The following is a 21,285-nucleotide window of genomic DNA, read 5'->3' as shown; positions in this document are numbered from 1 at the left end:
ACTGTATTTTTTTTTTGTTTTGTTCCAATATGACTCAATATTTTGGGTTGCCGAACCCTGGTTTTAACCAAAAGAATGGGACTATCCCAGATTGTCCTTGATACAACATTAACATTGATTATACAGTCATGTGAAAAAATTAGGACACCCACATGAAATATTCAGTTCTTTATTAAGAAATGTTTGAATATAAATGTCTGATCTTGTTTTTCTTTATCTCTGGAGAAGGAAATGATTTAATTGCAGGTAAACAACAAAAATTAACATTGTTTTACTCATTAAACCAAATATATTAACAAAAATGCATTCTAACTGAAGAAAAAGGACACCCTACCACCTAATAGCTAGTGTTATCCCTTTGGGCTGGCACGCTTTTTGTAGCCATTTACCAGTCTTTGACATCAGTCTGAAGAAAGTTTGCCCCACTCCTCAACGCAGAATACTTTCAGATGTGAAATTTTGAGGGGTTTCTTGCGTGTACAAGTCCTTCCAAGTCACCCCACAGCATCTCAATGGGATTAAGATCTGGCCTTTGACTCGGCCATTCCAGGACTCTCCATTTCTTCCTTTTAAGCCAGTCCTTGGTTAATTTACTGGTATGTTTTGGGTCCTTGTCATGTTGCAGGTTTCAGTTTTGCTTCAGGTTTAATTTTTCGTTCTTTCTTTCTTTTTTTTTTTTTTAACAGATGATCCCCCATATTCCTTAGGCACCCTCTGATACACTATAGAATTCATGGTGGATTTTATGACGGTGAGCTGGCCAGGTCCTGCTGCAGCAAAGCATTCCCACACCACGACACTTCCACCTCCATGCTTCACAGTTGGTATGAGGTTCTTTTCCTGGAAAACTGTATTGAGTTTACGCCATACATGTCCTCAGGTCTGGTGTCTAAATAATTAAATTTTAGTTTTATCTGTCCAAAGAACATTATTCCAGAAGTCCTGGTATTTGTCTGTATTCACTCTGGCAAACTTCAGTCTGGCCTTCAGTTTCTTCTTGGAGACCTCCTTGCACACCTCCCATGAAAAACGTGTGAAGTCTCTTTCTGATTATAGTAGAGGCATGCACTTTCACATCAACAGTTGCAAGAGCCTGCTGTAGGTCCCGTGATGACATTTTAAGGTTTTCGGAGACTTAGCATCTTGCGGTCTGCTCTTGGGTGAATTTCCTCGGACGGCCAGACCTGGGTATGTTGGCAGTTGTTTTGAATTTCCTCCACTTGTAGACTATTTTCCAGACAGTGGAATGGCTGGTTTTATATTCTTTTGAGAACCCTTACCAAACTCATAAGCATCTACAATCTTCTTTCTGAAGGCCTCAGACAGCTCCTTTGATCTCACCATGGTGTTTTCTCTCACTTCAACAGTCAGGGGCACACCAGACTAAAAGTGAGGTTTAAATAAGGCAAGCCTCCTTCATACCACTGGGTAATGATGTTCTGATCATATGCACCTGATGTGATACACCTTTGTGTGATTTTTAGCCATTTTGAGTTGGATTGAATGTGGGGGTGTCCTAATTTATTCCTCAGAAATTGCAGTTATTTAAAGTTACATTTTACAGAAAGTAAAAAAAAAATCTTTTTAAGTTTTAATTGTTTAGTTCTATTACTTGAATCTCTCAAGATTGTTAAAATTGATATTAAATATCCATATGGCCAAATATGTTAGAAAACATACAGGCTTCCATAGGGTGCCCTTATTTATTCACATGACTGTACCATGCACCTGTGCTCAAATCTATCAGTGTGCATGTGCGTGGGTATTATTGACGTCACAAAATGGCTACGCTCGTAAGCGGTGTCATAATTGTTTCTAAACATGATTTTCTCCATCATTAGTGGTCTACGAAATGTGCTAATTATGTAGTTTTTACATGTCTTTTAAATAAATGTCATTAACAGTGTTTCTGTTACCTTAATGTAAAAAAGAACTGAGTGCAGTAGCAGTCATAGAAACACCATCTGCGAATTATTTTAATGGCAATTCAATGGAAACACATTTAAGTCCACAGTTGGTCAACATGGCAAATAGTAGATACAAAGAGAGACAAACCTACAATGATGTCATGTTTACATATTTACTTTCATTTACAGGCCACTCTGTACAGTAAAAACAGATTACATGGCAAATATTCATGGATTTGAATTATTTTACAAATGACGAACACGCCCCGCTACCCTATGAAACACGGTTATTATTCATGGACGGAAATGTGTCCTCCCCTTGGATGACAAACAAAAAGAGAGCATCGAGTCCATCAAAATGTGCTCTCGTTGATTTGCAAAATGACAAAAAGTATCAAAAGTCCTTTTCTTAATTGTACACATACGTACAGACTTGTGCCCTTGTTGATATGAACTACAGCATTGACAGTGGAATGAAATCCACAAACACAGGCTGGAAATAATGACTTTTACTTGCTTATTAGTGCTTGGACACGCACACATGAACACACACACACGGCCGCACCCTCGACCCCCCACCCCCACACACACACATACACACGAACTATATCCATCGAGCATAGTCCAAACTCATCACCGAGTCCTTTTAGCTGAACGTTCCCTGAATGTCTGCAAGCCTAGGCGAACACAAGCATGACAACTTTATTGTTCCACTATCAAAAAAATGTACAAAATTTGAAAAATAAAACTAATTAGGGCAGCAAATGAAACAAAAAGTGCATTTAAAAAACAATTCAAGTATGTAAACAAAACAATATATTTAAAGGGAGATACGTATGTTCCATCAGTACTCGATCCTGACGTTTGGCACGCACACTCGCATGATATGAGCCACTGAGAACTACAGTGGGCTAATTCAGATATTAAATTCATTTTAAAGTCAATAAGTGACTAGAGAAAATACATGTCTTTCAGATGAATACGGGTCTAACTAGAGGTTGAGATTGACAGAAAGTAGTGCTTCAGCTTGGGTTATTATACTGTAAGCAGAGGTGGGTAGAGTAGACAAAAATTTTACTTAGGTAAAAGTAGTGTTACTTCTAAATCATATTACTCAAGTAAAAGTGGTCATCCAAAAGAGTAATGAAGTACAAGTTAAAAAGTATTCATTGAAAAGAATACTTAAGTAATGAGTAAAATTGTAACAGCTTACAATATCATTTTTATATTTATATTATTATATACAGTATAAATCATTACAGATTATTATACTGTACTATAACTATAAAATGGCCATATTAGGACAAAAAGATGACACAAAAATCATTGAATTTAGACTGTAAAATTGCCTGTAGAAAAACGTATGAGCGCCCTCTAGGCAAAAATAAAGTCGCAATGTAGCAAGAGGAGTAAGATTATTATCGTCTTCACAAATCTACTCAGGCAAAGGTAAAAAGTATTGCGTGGTAAAACGGTAAATTTTAGTAAAAGTAAATGTAACAGAATAAATGTAACGTGTTACTACCCACCTCTGACTGTTAGTTAATATTATATTCATCATTTTTCAGGAAATACTGTGTATAGCTAAATTCATGAGGTGTTGAGGATCTCTCCAATGGGAGGAATATGACAATTTCTGTAAAGTAGCAAATAGGGATGTCCCCATCCGATCTCGTGACCAGAAATTGGGCCAAATCGCGCCATTTTTTAGAGGATCAGAAACGGGTGAAAATGATCGTTTTTTTTTTTTAATCAAAAAAAAAGTTTTTCTGCTTCATGCACATAGAGCCTCTCACTCTACCTCCTACTGCTTTTTTTGGTCATCAGGCAGCAGGAGTTAACTTAACAATGATTGACAGGTTTGTAGCGTTGATCTGGTGAGTGAAGGCTCTGTAGCTGTACGATCAAAGGCACAAATGTGTCAATCATCGTTTAGTCAATCTTTGTTGTCTAGAGGCTTTTCTCGGCAGCGTGAGCGTCAAAGCGTGAATGAATTTGAGCGGACTCACCCATATGAATTATATGAATGTTACGGAGAGTGATTAAAAATATGGCGTTAAAGGTGAGGCAATGAACAATGTGGGTGCCCCTACCTTTTGTGCTGGTGCACCTTAAGAAAAAAGTTAGGCACACCAGTGCAACCAATGCAAAAAGTGTGGAGCCTTGGCAATATATACAGTGAAGAAAATAAGTATTTGAACACCCTGCTATTTTGCAAGTTCTCCCATTTAGAAATCATGGAGGGGTCTGAAATTTCATTTCAATTCATTAATTGCATGTCCACTGTAAGAGAGATCATCTAAAAAGAAAAATCCAGAGATCACAATGTATGATTTTTTAACGATTTGTGTGATACAGCTGCAAATAAGTATTTGAACACATGAGAAAACTATTGTTAATATTTGGTACAGTACCCTTTGTTTGCAATTACAGAGGTCAAACGTTTCCTGTAGTTTTTTACCAGGTTTGCAAACACTGCATGTGGGATCCTGGCCCACCCGTCAGTCAGGTTTTCTGGGCGGTCGCTGAGGAACACAGAGTTTGAGCTCCCTCCAAAGGGTTTTCTATTGGGTTTAGGTCTGGAGACTGGCTAGGCCATACTAAAACCTTGTTATGCTTCTTACAGAGCCACTCCTTGGTTATTGTTGTGTTGGAAGACCTGGGCACGACCCATCTTCAATGCTCTGACTGAAGGAATGAGGTTGTTCCCCAAAATCTCACAATACAGGGTCTCAGTCATCCTCTCTTTAATACAGTGCACTTGTCCTGTCCATTGCGCAGAAAAACACCCCAAAAGCATGATGCTACCACCCCCATGCTTCACAGTGGGGATGGTGTTCTTGAGATAGTACTTATTATATTTCTTCCTCCAAACACTGTAAGTTGAATTATAGCCAAAAAGTTCTATTTTACTCACATCTGACCACAGAATTTGCTCTCGTGACTCCTTTGCATCATCCAAATAGTCACAGGCAAACTTAAGATGGGCCTTGACATGTGCTGACTTAAGCAGGGGAACATTCCGTGCCATGCATGATTTCAAAACATGATGTCTTAGTGTATTACCAACAGTTACATTGGTAACAGTGGTCCCAGCGCTTTTCAGGTCATTGACCAACTCCTGTCGTGTAGTTCTGGGTTGATTCCTCACCTTTCTTAGGCTCATTGAGACCCCACGAGATGATATCTTACATGGGTCTCCACTCAGATTGAGATTGACAATCATGTTTAGCTACTTCCATTTTCTAATGATTGCTCCAACAGTGGACCCTTTTTCCACCAAAATGTTTCACAATTGCTCCGCAGCCCTTTCCAGCCTTGTGGAGCTGAACAATTTCGTCTCTCGTGTCTTTGGACAGCTTTTTGGTCTTGATCATGTTAGAAGTTTGAGTCTTACTGATTGTAATGGGTGGACAGGTGTCTTTATGCTTCTATCGACTTCAAACAAGTGCATCTGATTCAGAATAATACATGGAGGTGGACTTCTAATAGAAGGACTAACAGGGCTTTCAGGGTCAGAATTCTAGCTGATAGACGGGTGTTCAAATATTTATTTGCAGCTGTATTACACAAACAAATTGTTAAAAAAATCACACATTGTGATTTCTGGATTTTTCTTTTTAGATTATCTCTCTCACAGTGGACATGCACCGACGATGAAAATTTCAGACTCCTCCATGATTTCTAAGTGGGAGAACTTGCAAAATTTCAGGGTGTTCAAATACTTATTTTCTCCACTGTATCGCAATCTTAAAATTTTCCAATATAATTCAGGCCTAATTTGTATATGACGGAAAACACAGACAAGACTAAAAAAAGCATTTTCTGCTCTTGCACTCCTCTTTAAAAGAAACTGCTGTATTTTAAGCCAAAACAACTGTTGTGTTTGATAGAACAATATGTCTATATGCTGCCATAGCAGATTCATGGCGCATTAAGCCCCCGAACTATTTTTAATTTGTCCGTTTTACCCTGAAAACCCCCCGTTTACAGACATCGCTCAACCGCTTTTGTTTCAACCCCGCCATACAAGAAAGGTAATTAATTATATTTATTATTCAAAATGTCTGTCATTTTTAGCTAAGAATCATTAATTGATGTCTCATTTTTTTGAACGAAAACTGACTTTAAAAAATTATTCACACATATATTTTAAACAAATTATGTCACAATGAAAAAAATGGCGTCTGTAAAAAAGTCACGGATATCTACCTCATAACTATTGCTTAATTATATATATTTTTTGTTACTGTCGCATTTTCTCCGATATGTTAGATCATAAATAATCGATCCAAACAAAGAAAAATTGAAGAAAAAAAAAAAAACGTTTAAAAGGGTAACTATATGAAAAAGAAAATCTCGACCACTCCTTGATGTCTGTGATTTCTGCATTGCGACACTTGTTATGGTACCTTGTTTCACTTATAAAATCCCCCCAAAATCCAGCTGTGGCCATTCAAAGCTGTGTCTTGACACTCAGTGATACATGCTACATGGAGGTTTTGGATCGAAACAAGGTAAGTACGCGATAATATCACGTTAAAGTCATGGCGTCTGTAATTCTGCTCTCGCGTGCTCTCACCTCCAAATAGGGTTTTGCTGTTTAAAAAAATTTTTTTTTTTTAAAATGCCCTCCTGCCCCAAATTTTTCTTCCCTCAGAAAATTGAGATTTTAAGCTTTCCAATGATGTATCACACATGCAAATAGGACAATTTTGAAATTTGGCCAAATTGGGGTCTCAGAGCGGAACTTCAAGTCATCTGAGTGTTTTCCGCCATATATATTTTTTACTTTGTAAGGGCTAAAAAGTAACAAAATAATCCAGAAATACAATGGCATTGCCAAAAGAAAATAGAAAATATATACGTTTTATACTACGCAACACTCCTGGAAAAAGTGTAAGAAGAAGTACTGTAAAAAGTACAGTACTGTGACATATTAGGTTTTGTTCACAAAAAAAAAACAAACAAAAAAAAAAAAGTTTTTCCTTGTATCAGATCAGGACTTAGTATCGGCAGATTATCAAAATCAGGTGACACAGACTATGTTACAAAAATATGCGATCGGGACATCCCTAGTAGCAATCATAAATGGCTAAGCTACACTCTCCTGAAAGATGCCCACACCCGTTCTCAGTGGCTCCACTGTACAATGTACGCTCCCACACATACTTTATCCTTCAGAATCCTTTAAAAAAAAAAAAAAGAAAAAAAAGCATTTTCAATGGAGAAGTCCCAGCGACGAGGAAGGAGCCTCTATGACCCGCAAAGACACACCAGCCCTCTGTCAGCGCGCTCACATGGCAGTGTTGCAGTGGCTTCTGCGGAAAAAAAACCCAAAAAGGTGGAGGAAGAGCAGCAACACAAAGAAAACCAAAACAAGAAAGGATGAAACACACACGGACACAAAAGAGGGGTGATGGGTCAGGATGACGGATGCTTATAAATTAGGACGTAGGGGTCTGACAAAATATCGAAATGATGATATATCGTGATACTTTGTACCACAAAAGGTTATTGGTATGCTCCTTCCAAGAATCGAGATATCGTTTTAAAAAGGTGTCAATGTCTAAACAAAGAAATGAAAACGAACCAACAAGTTGCTACCAAAATCTTCCACCATGCCAGTGTCTCAGTTAACTCTAAGGCGCCATTGACGGTGCACGACGCCGAATCCATTTAGACTGGGAACATTTGTTCATTTGAAACCACAGCATTCACAGTCATTCTGTCCGATTTTCAGGGCATTTACAGGTCATTTCCTGTTGAGTTTGAGTCACTGCCTATCCATTTGAGTGATTCCCAAGTCACTTCCTGTTCTGTAACTCAAAATAAACAGGAAGTGGCCCGTAAAATACCCTAAAATCAACAGGAAGTAACTGAAAATAAACAGGTAAATGACCTTAAATGGCCATTACCTCAGGCGTGGCTAACCGGCAGATTAAAAGACAAATTTCTCGTCATCTGCGCTTTGCTAAATTGTTGTATATAGTCGAATCGTCTCAAAATATGATTCTAATTCACATAATAATCCTATTTAAGACTTTTTTTTTCTCCTGTCGTACGCACTTTAAAGATGAGAAGTGCAAGAGAATATAAGATGAATTTAAGCTTCTTGTGCTGGTCATAGCCAATGATATTTTCATAATTTGCTACAGGCCCACAAAACTTGGGCAGCGAGCTACTGTTTAGTTTGGACACCCCTGATTTAGGTCAGCATTAAACATACTGTGCATCACTTGGACAAAAGTGTCTATATACCTGTGCATTGCACTTACAGGAACTGAACGAAAATGAGAATAATGTCTACATGAATGCTCAATACTGGATAAAATCCAGAAATATTTGGCATGAACTCATTTGCTCCCAAAAACGTATGACTACGTTCTATTTTTAATTGTTTCAGTGTCCCAAAAACGTATTTATACGTCTTTTACGTTTTTTTGACAAGATGCATCTCTAGGATCTGTTGCACCTAAACTGCAATGCACAATGCTAGAAACTCATTTTGAAGCAATACAACTGGCCACTGGAGGGCAGTAGCGCATTTTGTAAGAACTCATCTCGAGCCAAGAAAGGAAGTGAAGAAAAATAAACTGGAAACGGAAGTTGGAGGGATCTTATGAAGAAGCGTGAGAATTTGAGAAAAATGTGGAGAACGATTGGAAAAAAAAGGCAAACGACACTGGAGGAGTGTTTTGAAAAGAAAATGAAACCATCGTCAAAGAAGGATTGAAAAAAATCTATCTTGATAAGACAGACGGTGATGGCCACAACAGCGTCAGGTTCCACTGACTCCTGAGCCCGAGGTTGAAACCAACGATGAAGATGATGAAGATGACGAAAAAGTGAGACCGATCTTGATCCGGACTCATCAGATTACTGGGAGCCAACTCATTCAACCGGGAGCAGCCGAGAGCCTTCCCCGTTGTTATGTGCGCATATAGTTTAACAGTTCAGTTTCAATAGTTTAGTTATGTGTAAATAAAATGTTACTTTGCGATCAAAAGCTCTATTTGTCTTGTTGTTTATGTTATTTTGTAGAACGAAAACATTATTCAGATGTTTGGGATGTCACAAAAGCGAAAAATAGCTGTGTTAAGATCAAAGTTATGTTTGAAATGTATACTTTTACAAAAAGCTCAATTTCTCGAAAGTGTTTTCATCAAAAATTGGAAAATTGCTCAAACTAAGCTATTTTCTAATGCTGATTTCTAAAGAATGGAAAAAGATATAACTAACTTTTTTTTGCTGAAAGAAGAGAGTCTAATCTTTCTTTTGGTGCGTTCCATGTTTACACAGCAATAGAACGAAATTTCTGTGGGCCTTGCAAAATCAGTCAAAATCCAGTAAAACGGCCGGGAGCGAAAGGCCTCGCTTCGGTGAAAATGGTTAGGAGTGAATGAGTTAAGGGCTGTCACTGCTAACCCTTCTAGTTCAAATGGATTGTGCGTCTAATTGTAATGAACTAATTTAAATTAAGGTTGATTGGATTTTTATCAACATCAATGACACATAAAAGGGTTAAATGTAAGTTTGGCGGCAGGGCACACAACAGAAGTGCATTATGGAAAGTGGGTTAATGATATAAATTGGAATTAGATATTTGAATTTCAGGGTTTTTATCTGTCCAGAAAACAAAAAGAGGAACATGAGGTAGTCGACAACTCTCACTGAAGACAATAACAAAAGTCACAGTCAGATTGAGAGAGAAACAGTCAGATTGAGAGAGAAACTTCCTGAATAGATGACAATAAGACACCTTTTGTAATTTGAACACTCACTCTGATCCAGACGAGTCACCGTCCACCGTTCCTGCCTTGATGCTCACAGCGACGCCATTCAACTGCTCGGGCAGGCTGGCCTTAGCGATGCCGGAGTGTCGCTCGCTACAGGACGAGCCGTGGGGGGAGGCTGAGCCCGGCCCGTCGTCGCACAGTTCATTGTGGATGCGGTTGAAGCCGTTCCTCTCTATGATTGGGGAGAGCTGCTTTTTCTTTAAGATGCCTGTGTGCCACATGATAAACACCAGATTTGACATCACCGGCTTCAGAGTCCCTGCCGTACTAAATATTTTGTCAACTACTACAGTGCAGATCTATACTAGGGATGTCCCAAAACTCGGGCCGATCATGGCATTTGTCAGACGATTGGAATTAGGTGAAAAGGATCAGGCTTTCAACTTAAAAAAAAAAAAAATAAATAAATAAATAAGGGCTAAAGTAACAAAATAATCCAGAAAAACAATGCCAAAAGAAGCAAAAATGTTTTATAAAGCCTACCCACGTAACCACGTGCTCGCTGTATGGTTCCGCCCACTTGTCCGTCATTTTGACTCTGTATTAGCATTGTTTTCAATTGATGGCGGAATTTAAAATGCATTTCATGGAAGACCCGGTGCTTTCTGATGCCGCAAACTCACTGGATCTGTTGCATAAAAGGCGTTATGTGGAAAAGCTTCGTTCTATACAGTCGCCAGATCCATATTTGATGCCTAGATCGATGATTTTTGACCGGCTGCCTTCACCGTCTCTGCCTGACCCTGATATTTACAACTATCTTGTCCACACAAAATCAGCCTATTCTCACGAAAGTTTGAAAAACTTTAAGAGCTTGGAGGCTTATAAATGCTACGTTGCTGGTTGGGTGAAACAGGTCCTCGTACACGAAAATTCGGCAGGAATCTTGTGCTCGGAAGGTGAGTTACGAAATTTTCAATTCAAAATCTTTTGTTCTTGCTAACATCCACTGTCAAGTCTAATGTATTTCATGTCATTTGTCAATGGAGCTAGGGCTTTTAATGTTTATATGGTTTAGCGATAGCACTCACTACATACATACGTGTATGTTGTCGGCGATTAGCCTAGCAATGATCTTAATTGTGGTTATTTGTCAGCCCCGTAGACGAGGCCAGTTTCTTTCACTTGGTACCAGCTAAATATTATTCAAAAAATAACGATGGTGGAAGAAAGGGAAGTCACAAACATCTTGAATTTGAAACTATGTCGTACTACGTCGTATGTTGTCGGCGATTAGCCTCGCAATGATCTTAATTGTGGTTATTTGTCAGCCCCGTAGACGAGGCCAGTTTCTTTCACTTGGTACCAGCTAAATATTATTCAAAAAATAACGATGGTGGAAGAAAGGGAAGTCACAAACATCTTGAATTTGAAACTATGTCGTACTACGTCGTATGTTGTCGGCGATTAGCCTAGCAATGATCTTAATTGTGGTTATTTGTCAGCCCCGTAGACGAGGCCAGTTTCTTTCACTTGGTACCAGCTAAATATTATTCAAAAAATAACGATGGTGGAAGAAAGGGAAGTCACAAACATCTTGAATTTGAAACTATGTCGTACTACGTCGTATGTTGTCGGCGATTAGCCTAGCAATGATCTTAATTGTGGTTGTCAGGCCAAAACCCTCTAAATATATATTAAATGCATCTTACCGGATATAAAATGACTACTACATAGTCTTTGGTGATTTTTTGGTGTCCAGTTTTCACGTCGAATTGCAGCCGTCCATTTCGCTCTCCTCTTTGGATCCCTCGGAATACGGTAAAACTTCAAGTCTCTCCTTCCATCTTCTCTGTTAGTGCAACCAACAGCCACTCACGCCTTCACCATTTTGATTATTAATGTTAAGGAGCAGAAAAACACGCCGTAAATAGGAGAAATGTACGTAGCCGTAACAGGTTAACACTATGTTTTGACGGACAAGTGGGCGGAACCATACAGCGAGCACGTGGTACGTGGGTAGGCTCTATACTCCGCAACACATAAAAGCAAAGAGGACATACTGTAAACAGTACACTACTGTAACATGTTTGGAACTTTTGTTCGGAATCGGATCGGAGCTCAGTAGCGGCAGATTCTCAAAATCGGGTAACTTGGATTTGGGTGCAAAATTAGGACAAAATTGGGACATCAATAATTTATACGCTTCAATGTCCCAGATTTGATGGAACAAAGTTTCTACAACTGTAATATCAAGTACTATCAGTGCTCACGGCACATTTAAAGTGAATGAGAGGACCTGCTTTGATTGGTGGTGAATGGATTTGGCAGTGATTTTGCAGACAACAGCTCAAACGCCTTGAAATTCACCACTTTGGGTATGTCAGCGAAAATTACCAAGACCCTGCACAAGCGTTTGCGTTGTTTTTTTTTTTTTTTCCATTAGACAGACAGAAAGTGACTTGCTTGTTCAGCCTTGTATTATAAATTGATTGGCTAACAAGCTGTCCGTAAAATAATTTTAGTTTTGCACCTGTGGGCCGCATGATCAGAGGGATAGCATGTTGTTAATTCGGTACATTCAAGATGTTGTTGGTGTCGAGGAGATGCTCAATTAAAATATTCAGTAACACTTTATTTGACACCGGCAAGACACTGGCATAAGACTGTCATAAGACCGTTATATTTATGATATGACACTGTCACGAGCATGAATGAATGCTTATAACACGTTATAAAGTTTCATCCAGCAAATTTGGTCACTAACTTCATTTATGTCCTGTCCGCATCTCTTACATCCATTCAAAAGTGACATAATTTGCCAGTTGAACTTAATCAGAGGTGGGTAGACTAGCCAATTTTACTCAGGCAAGAGTAGCAATACTTCAAAATAATACTCAAATAAAAGTAGTCATCCAAAAAAATTTACTCAATTACAAGTAAAAAAGTATCCAGTGAAAAGAATACTCAAGTAATGAGTAACATTGTAACTGCTTTTTAAAAAAAAAAAAAAAAAATTAATCAATGGTATTTGTTTTTTCTCATCACAAACTTATATAATGATAGCGCTATATAAGTGTAACACCATTTACCATTTACTATACAATCATCCATTACATAACCACATTAAGCCAAAGAAATACCCAAAAAAAAGTAATTGAATTCCACCGAGAGAGAGGGAAAAAGTAAGGACAGAAATAAAGCATTATTCGTCCAAAGAGCACGCGTGCCCTCTAGTGGAGAAAATAGTTCCTAGTTTGAATAGTGAATGGGTCCTTCATAGAAACTATCATGAAATTAAAAGGATCATTTATCCGGTTTTCCGTGGTCAATCTGTGCCAGATAAAAACTGGGAGTGAGGTTTAAATCCGTGCTTTCAAGTCATTTTGAGGGAAGTGCTCTATGTCAAATACTTCATTTTTACAGCGCTTTAAAGACACCACGTGATTGAAAAGGCTGGAGTGATCACAGGATGGCAGGTGTATGATTGGTGTAATCAAGTCATGTGATTATTGTTGCGATGTCTCATTTGTGAAATTGGTAGCGACACTCTTGGCATCACTAGCAAAAAAAAAAAAAAAAAATCTAATATGTAGAATATAGAGGTTAAATGTAACGTCTCTTGTGTAGCCCAAAGTAGCGAAGTTAGAGTAGTGTTTTTTCTTCACAAATCTACTGAAGTAAAAGTAAAAAGTATAGCTTAGTAAAACTACTTGTAGTTAGAAGTACATTTTTCTCAAAAAGTTACATGAGTAAATGAAACGGAGTACATGTAACTCGTTACTATCCACCTCTGCACTTAATGACATCTTTCATAAGCATTCATTAATGTGTACACTCCACCCCTCCAAATCACTTAGGGGCCGTTTACATGGTGACTCTCCGAGAATGTGAAAAATTTCAAATTTGCATTTGCGTCTCCATTCGAACAATGTCGCAATTCGCATGAAAACGATGTAGTATTCATGCCAGGCCCTAGGGGGCAGTGCAGATATACAGGGCGACAGAGAATGATGCACTTTTCATGCCAGGCCCTAGGGGGCAGTGCAGATATACAGGGCGACAGAGAATGATGCACTTTGACCCCATATGCCCGCCCACTCGAAGCAGTGGCATTTTTCTTTTGTTCAAAAAGGCACAAAAATGGAAACATTCAACATATTTAATTTAAAAATATTATTAAAATAGGTAAATTAAATCCGACATTCCGCCATATTTGCTGTTTTTAATGTTTAGTAGCACCGCTGCGCATGCCCAATGTGACGTGTAAGAGTGCTGACGTTATCGGTGCGGTCTCGCGCCGCGGGAGCCTTTGATATGCATGCCAAGGACGCCCCCCTCAGTCCCCCACAATCGGATTCTTCCACTTTGGAGGCAGAATTCAGAATTTTTCGTCTTCGCCGACACCTTATGCACGCGAGGCCACTCCGCAACACAGTCCTTGCGTCTTCGTGTCGCAGAGTTGCCATGTAAACTGCCCTTAGTTTATTGACTCCCCCAACCCCTCCCCTTCTTTCCCTGGTCAAAAGGCCCCCCACATGGTGTCAACCGGAAATACATCTAGCTGACGATAGCACCAACATATTCATAGTTAGTGTAGGCGTTCAATGTATTTCTTGTTGTAGTTTGTGGTTTTCTTTCTTTTCTTGTGTTTCTTTTCTTCTGTTCCCCCATAACCCCTTTCTGTTCGCTACTTTGTCATAATAAACGAGAAATGTTGAATGATCACAAGTATGGAGTATGGAGTATGTCATACTCTCAATGTGAAACATTAAAATTGTTCAGACCATCCGTACAGTTAGACTTCCATTCTCTGTGTCAAACAGCTGAACGGAACAGGTTTAAGAAAAAAAAAAAAGAATGCTTATGACAGTCTCATGTCATAATTATGATGGTCTTATGACAGTTTTATGACACCGGTTTCAAATCAAGTGTTACGAATAGGTGATGACAAGGCATCAAGACAAAACTGTTATTTATCTTTGTCTGAGAAGGCCAAATGGATTTGCAAAAAAAAAAAAAAAAAAAAAACTTAATCCTTCCAATAAATTTGCAGATGAGCATGTGCAAATGTTAAATTGGTTTACCGTCAATATTTACATATTAATTTCTTATATTACATTATTTACTGTTAGTATATACTGTATTTTATGATTTTTATTACCGCAATACTTTAATTTGTAACAGTATACGTTTTTTTTTTGTTGCACATGTCATTTTCCTTCTCTCTTTAGCTGAGGTAAAAGATGTGGCCCAGACGTTTGGGCCTCATATTCAAAAAGTTTAAGGACCTCAGGTCTACATTTGAATCTACAAATACATATGTATTTTAGAGTGAAGCTAACTATGTAGAAACAATTCAATCAGATCGGCACTGCTATAATTTTTACCTTTGTGGGGGTGGGCGTGGAAGTTGGGCATGGGGGGCAGCAGGACCGATACCACATCGTGGCTGCGCTCATTCGATGACTCGGAATTGACCTTGAGTCTCTCAGCATCGCTAACTTCTCCCTCACTCGCTGCTGCAGGCCAGTACAATCTGCCGTCTGCACAAAAAGACAACATAGGTACACCTGATGTTCCGGCCGCACATGAGTACACACCGATTGTACCATGTGCTTGTGGCCGTTTAGCTCCATTGGACGCCAAGTTTTCCCAGCATTCTTCAGGACGCAGAGGACCCTCCTCGTCCTCGCTGTCGGAGGAGTGCGTCGAGGCGTAGGAGCCGCTCTGGTCATCCTCCAGTGACAAGTCACTGTCTGAGTCGCTGTCACGATCTGAGCACGGGAGACAATGAGATGACCCTTGTCGTTAATCTTACTTTTTAAAAAGTAATTAGTTAGTGTAGATATAAAGTATATTTATTCACATAACCATATATTTAACTAGCCATATAATCTCTTCCCATACTCATAATCACTTTTTGTTCTCATAACCGAGTATTTTATCATCTGCGCGAACATCTGCTCATAGTACCTCTTTGTGCTGCTCAAGGTCGTGCAGGGAGTTCTCACCTCCCTATGTTAAGCCTGATATGTCTGTCCACTGTTTTATCTATGAGGCGGAACTACATTGCCTCCGGGGTTTCTTCACTGTAATATAAATGGTATGATCTCAAAGGCTGAGAGAATTCTACTCGAGACGCCTCGGGAGATTCTCCTGGCTAGCTAACGTCTTTCCTCAATAAATGTACACTCGGTATTTTCTTTTTCTCTTGAATTGTGTGTCATCATTTCCTGTTCGTTAAGAGAACTAAAGAACCTGTAAAAAGGAAAAAATCGACTTTTTCCTTTTTCCTTACAAATTACTTCTCCCAAAAAGTAATTGAGTTAGTAATTTAAAGTAATTAGTTACTCAGCAAAGTAACTGACGTTACTTTTCATGTTTTAAACGTTATTATACATTCTATAACGTCTTTCACATTACCGTAACTTATTTGCTTCCAAAAACGTATAAATACGTTCTATTTTTAATTGTTTCAGTGTCCCAAAACCGTATTTATACGTCTTTTATGTTTTTTTTCACAAGAGACATCTCTAGGTTCTGATGCAACTTCGCCCCAAAGCACAATACTGAAAATGCATTTTAAAGCAATAAAACTGGCCACTGGAGGACAGTAGAACATTTGGTAATCAATCAATCAATCAATCGACTTTATTTGTATAGCACATTTAAAAAATCCGCCAAGGAGACCAAAGTGCTTTGCATACCATAAAACAGCAAAATAAATTAACTTTCAAAGATAAAACAAACACAAAAATAAAATAAACAGTCATTGCACATTAAAAGCTGAAGAAAAATAAAATGTTTTAAGGCGTGATTTAAAATCCGTAAGTGAAGGGGCCTGTCTAATAGTAAGTGGTAATTGGTTCCTGGGCGCCATCACTGCAAATGCACGGTCACCCCTAAGCTTCAGCCTTGATCTTGGGACTTCCAGAAGCAGGTGGTCAGCTGATCTGAGGGTTCTGGTTGGACTGTAAGTCTGAAGCAGTTCTGACAGATATGGCGGCGCAAGATTATTCAAACATTTAAAAACAAATAATAATATCTTAAAATGTATTCGGTAATGTACTGGGAAGAACATGAAGAGATGCTAAAATCGGGGTGATATGTTCGCGCCTGCGGGTTTTAGTTAGGAGTCGAGCAGCTGAGTTTTGCACAAGTTGTAGCCGGGCCAGTGCAGCCTGACTGACGCCTGCATACAAAGAATTACCATAATCCAGCCGAGTTATGACAAAAGCATGGATCAATTTCTCCAAATCAGCGCGTGAAACAATAGATTTCACCTTAGCAATCTGGCGAAGCTGATAAAAACAGGTAAGACCTGCAACCCGATTCAACGGAATGAATGGCTGGGCCGCACGGCCGGGGCGCCGGCGGAAGACGACCGAATGGACGACCAGGAGGACGTCCAGCATGCCAGGCGCGGGAAGTTCGAGCAGGACGACCGGGAAGACGTCCGGGACGCCAGGCGACGAACGACCAAGTGCGACGACCAGGAGGACGTCCAGGATGCCAGGCGGCGGACGACCGAGCAGAACGACCGGGACCACCAGTGCAGCGGACGATGCCGTTGAGTCCATGCTGCTTGCTGTGCAGGGCCCGCGCTGCCGTGCTCGGCCGCTTGTGTCCCCCGCGACCCCTCAATGTCAAGCTACTCAGCCGGAAACGCACATGTTGTGTTCCCCCCCAGGAACACAACATGCCCCACACAAGTTCCCCAGGCGAACTCCGCCACCAGGCAGTGGTCAGCACAAAAGAAAGACTCAAAAAAATCCATCTTGATGAGACAGGCGGTGATGAGGGAAAAGTTTACCCCGGCTGTCGCGGCCACAACAGCATCATCTCTCAGTTCAGTAGTTTAGTTATGTGTAAATAAATTGTTACTTTGCTAACAAAAGCTCTATTTATCTTATGGTTTATGTTAATTTGTAGAAGGAAAACATTATTCAGATGTTTGGGATGTCACAAAAGCAAAAAAAGCTGTGTTTAAGTCAGAATTATGTTTGAAATGTATGCTTTTACAAAAAGCTCAATTTCTCTGTTTTTTCATCAGAAATTGGAAAACTGCTCAAACTAAGCTATTTTCTAATGCTGATTTCTAAAGAATGGAAAAAGATATGAACTAACTTTTTTTCCTGCTGAAAGAAGAGTGTCTAATCTTTCTTTTGGTGGGTTCCATGTTGATATAGCATAGAATAGAATTTTCTGTGGGCCTTGCAAAATCAGTCAAAATCCAGAACAACGGCCGGGAGTGAAGGGGGTTGCATCGGTGAAAATGGCTGGGAGTGAATGAGTGAAAGAGGTTCATACTATCTGTTGAAAACACTATATACAGTATTTTAGACCATTTGGTATTTATTTGGATGAAATATATTAGTCTGTTAAGAAAACACAAATGTCAACTGACCATTAACCAGTGGAAATCTTTGAAACGCTGTTAGGCCTACTGCACCATCAGCAGAACACTATCCTTGAATATTCCGTAAAGTAACAATAGTAAGTAAATAATACGTTTGAGAAGGCTACCTTTGAAATTCCCGGGCCCATCGCCATTATCACTGTCTTGTTGTGTTTGCCAGAGTGTGCTGTAAAGCAGGGCATGCTTCGCCCACCTAGCCAATCACCATCGCGTTTGTAACAGCGTCACCCCCCCACCTCCCGCTCTCCTCTCTACAGGCAGGAGGCAGCTAATGTGTGACAAAATCAACTTTTGACAACTCGCTCTTCATTCAACCAAATTGTAGTTACGCACCCCTTCACATCCTCAGTAACGGTAACGGCGTTGAAAAGATGGGAAAAGTAATTAATTAGATTCCTCACTACTGAAAAAAATAACGCCATTAGAAACGCTGTTATACTCTGCCGGCATTATTAAAAAAACTCGAGATGACGATGAGGGTAAAGGATTAAAAAAACAAACAAACAAAAAAAAAACGGTTCCGCTTACCGTCAACCACGCGCTCGTCCGTTTCGTGGAAGAGCGACGTGTGGTCATTGAGGGCGATGTGCGCCTGGCTGGTGCTCAGACAGTCGTCCCTGAAAAGACCACAGCTGTAAAACTGCTCATTGCTTCCGTGCTCGGGTACTTCCTTACCTGAGTACAAAAGGCACATAGCTATGCTGACTTTTGGTGCTCTGCATGGTGCCGTTCAGAGAGACGCTGGACTCCCCGAAGGGAAGGTGGTACAACTTGCCATCCATGTAGTTGCTATTGCAATTGTAGCCCTGGAAGAGCACAGATTATATATTTAGCCTTCTGTGTTCCACTTGTGCAATTTGCTGTCATTTTGATTTTTTTTCATTCATATTTTTGGTGAATCATTCCGTCACATCTGTGCTTGGCATGAATGATTCTTACAAATAATTCGGAGGTATATGTCACTCTATTTTACTGGACAGTCTTAGATTGTCTCTGGACACGAGCAAAGATCTGAGCAAAATATCAATTAATTAAACATTTAGAATCTATTAACTCAAAACTGGGATTGTGTCTATCATACAAGAGAGATTGGGAATTATAGTTGCAGCTTTAGACTGGATACATAGTTATTTATTTAAAAGATATCAATATGTGACAATTGGTGGGTTAGGTCGAATAGACTTGAAGTTACATGTGGCGTACCTCAAGGCTCTGTCTTGGGGCCAAAACTGTTTATACTATATATAAATGATATACACAAGGTCTCCAGTATATTAAAAATGGTGCTTTTTGCTGATGACGCAAATATTTTTTGTGCAGGTGATAACCTAAACAGATAACAAATAGTAATAAAAGTAAGTGGAAGAATCTGACTCATTAATCTGTTAAGTAGCCTTAAACGCTCAAAACAAGATGAAGAAAATTATTTGACTAGATTTTAAGAAAAAATATCAGATTAAAACGTTATACTGCAAATTAGCAGTTAGTCAATACAGATTTATTTTGCATTAATCATTTAGCATATCAATTAATTAGGTTTTTATTGGCAAGAAATGTCGCCCTGACCGCCGTTCACCCTATTTGTTTGGTCTTATTAATGTCCCGTCCCCAGCAAAAAGTGTCCATTCAGGTTATGCTGTTATATCATCACTACCAATATTGAGACCAAACCTATGCCCTTGTCTCTAACCCAGTGACTACCAACGAGGCTGCTGTGATAGTGACACCCTACTTTGCTGTGAGAGATCATGAGGGGCCCCGTGGGAAATTATCCACGCAAGGCTGGAGCGGATATTGTTTTTTTTCATGAGAAAGGCCACTGATGTGGAAGCATGTGAGTTATTGGCAAGGAGCTCACCGATGATTTGGATTTAATCATGTGGTCGGGGTGTTTGTGTCCACAGCAATATTTCATGGCGTTTCTCGCTTCTTTATTGAAAACAATCCGAAAGAAGAAGATGAAGGGACCCTGGATGATGACAAAGGCAAGAATTACTACTGATACTATTAATGAAATGATAGTAAGAAAGAGCACCATAGCATTATCGTGAGTGGATCAAGTGGGCGCACCTGCACACAGTTGAAGCCAGCAAACAAGTAATGAAAGATGATCATGTCACTGTTGACAGAAAGCAAAGCCAGGAAGCACGTGACTGAAACCAGGAAGAGGACGCCACCGGCCGTTTTCAGGCCCGACCTGCACCAGATAAAAAAAAAAAAATGTCAAGATCAGAAGCGAGTCTTGCTAGCGGTGAGCAGGCTCGTCTGACACTTACACGCGAGGCTCCTTCTTCTCCATGCTTTGGCGCTTGAGTGAGCACGACGCCTTAGACGACAGGATGTACAGGAAGACATTCATCTGCGCACACAAACATCAAACTGCATGGCTACATGCTCCGGATTTTAAATAAGTGGACATTTACCAAGACTCACCGAAACCACCATGGCAATAGGTCCGGCAAAGCTCCAGATGAGGGTGTCGTACATGGACAGCCAGCAAAAGTCTGGGTTGCCGTATCCTTCGGGGTCCAATCCTACTGCCAAACCTGCCAACAAAATCCAGAAATGAATCCAGGAAAAGACCGTACTGCATTCGTTTCTTTAATTCCAAACAGAACAGGTGTCTTACAAAAGCAAATAAAGTACAATTTTACAATATTTGCTAAATGAATGTGATATTTTCATTTATAGAATAAAATCTGTAAGATGATCATAAATTTTTCCCCCTTCCCTTTAACTCTTTCAGGGACAGTGGTCACTACAGTGGACAGCAATTCAAAAATTGGCCCTTAAGTCCTTTAACTCTTTGGCTGCCATTGATAACGATAGAGGTCCAACCCATTAACTGGGATCGTTGGATCGGTTTCAGCCCCTTCCAGTTGAAATGGCCGTCGGTAGGCATTTTTAAAATCATTTTCCCTCTTTTACTAACTGCCACAATACATACTCTTGGCTGGCAGTCATTGAGTTAACCCTTTATAGCGCAACTGACTATTTTTGGTAACATATATGGTATGGTATGGTATGGTATGGTATGGTATGGTGTTATACTTATATAGCACTTTTCCACCTTATAAAACTATATCAACACATAAGACCTTTAAGCCTTTATAGGGCAAGTGACTATTTTGGTCGTTCAAAAAAAAACAAAAACAAAGCGCAATTAACAAAAACAAAGCGCAATTATTATATATATATATATATATGTATATATATA

General features: G+C 39.5%; 1 protein-coding gene across 4 annotated transcripts in view; it reads right to left on the bottom strand.

Annotated features, from left to right (window-relative positions):
* Positions 1-1,952: 1,952 nt before the first annotated feature.
* The window catches only part of celsr2 (cadherin, EGF LAG seven-pass G-type receptor 2), a 163,132-nt gene continuing 143,799 nt past the window's right edge, over positions 1,953-21,285 (bottom strand). The window contains exons 25-34 of one of the 4 annotated variants that reach the window (XM_057845311.1): positions 20,502-20,614; positions 20,345-20,427; positions 20,139-20,265; positions 19,927-20,037; positions 18,744-18,874; positions 18,597-18,685; positions 15,250-15,423; positions 15,037-15,192; positions 9,692-9,914; positions 1,953-7,228 (exon numbers count right to left, since the gene is read on the bottom strand). In XM_057845311.1, coding sequence (XP_057701294.1) covers positions 7,204-7,228; positions 9,692-9,914; positions 15,037-15,192; positions 15,250-15,423; positions 18,597-18,685; positions 18,744-18,874; positions 19,927-20,037; positions 20,139-20,265; positions 20,345-20,427; positions 20,502-20,614 — 1,232 coding nt within the window. In that variant the 3' untranslated portion in view covers positions 1,953-7,203. The other 3 variants (XM_057845309.1, XM_057845310.1, XM_057845312.1) reach the window with 3 other exon arrangements.

The sequence above is a fragment of the Corythoichthys intestinalis genome, chromosome 9 (assembly GCF_030265065.1).
Source record: "Corythoichthys intestinalis isolate RoL2023-P3 chromosome 9, ASM3026506v1, whole genome shotgun sequence".
Classification (NCBI taxonomy): domain Eukaryota; kingdom Metazoa; phylum Chordata; class Actinopteri; order Syngnathiformes; family Syngnathidae; genus Corythoichthys; species Corythoichthys intestinalis.
This window is presented reverse-complemented; position numbering and strand designations above follow the sequence as displayed.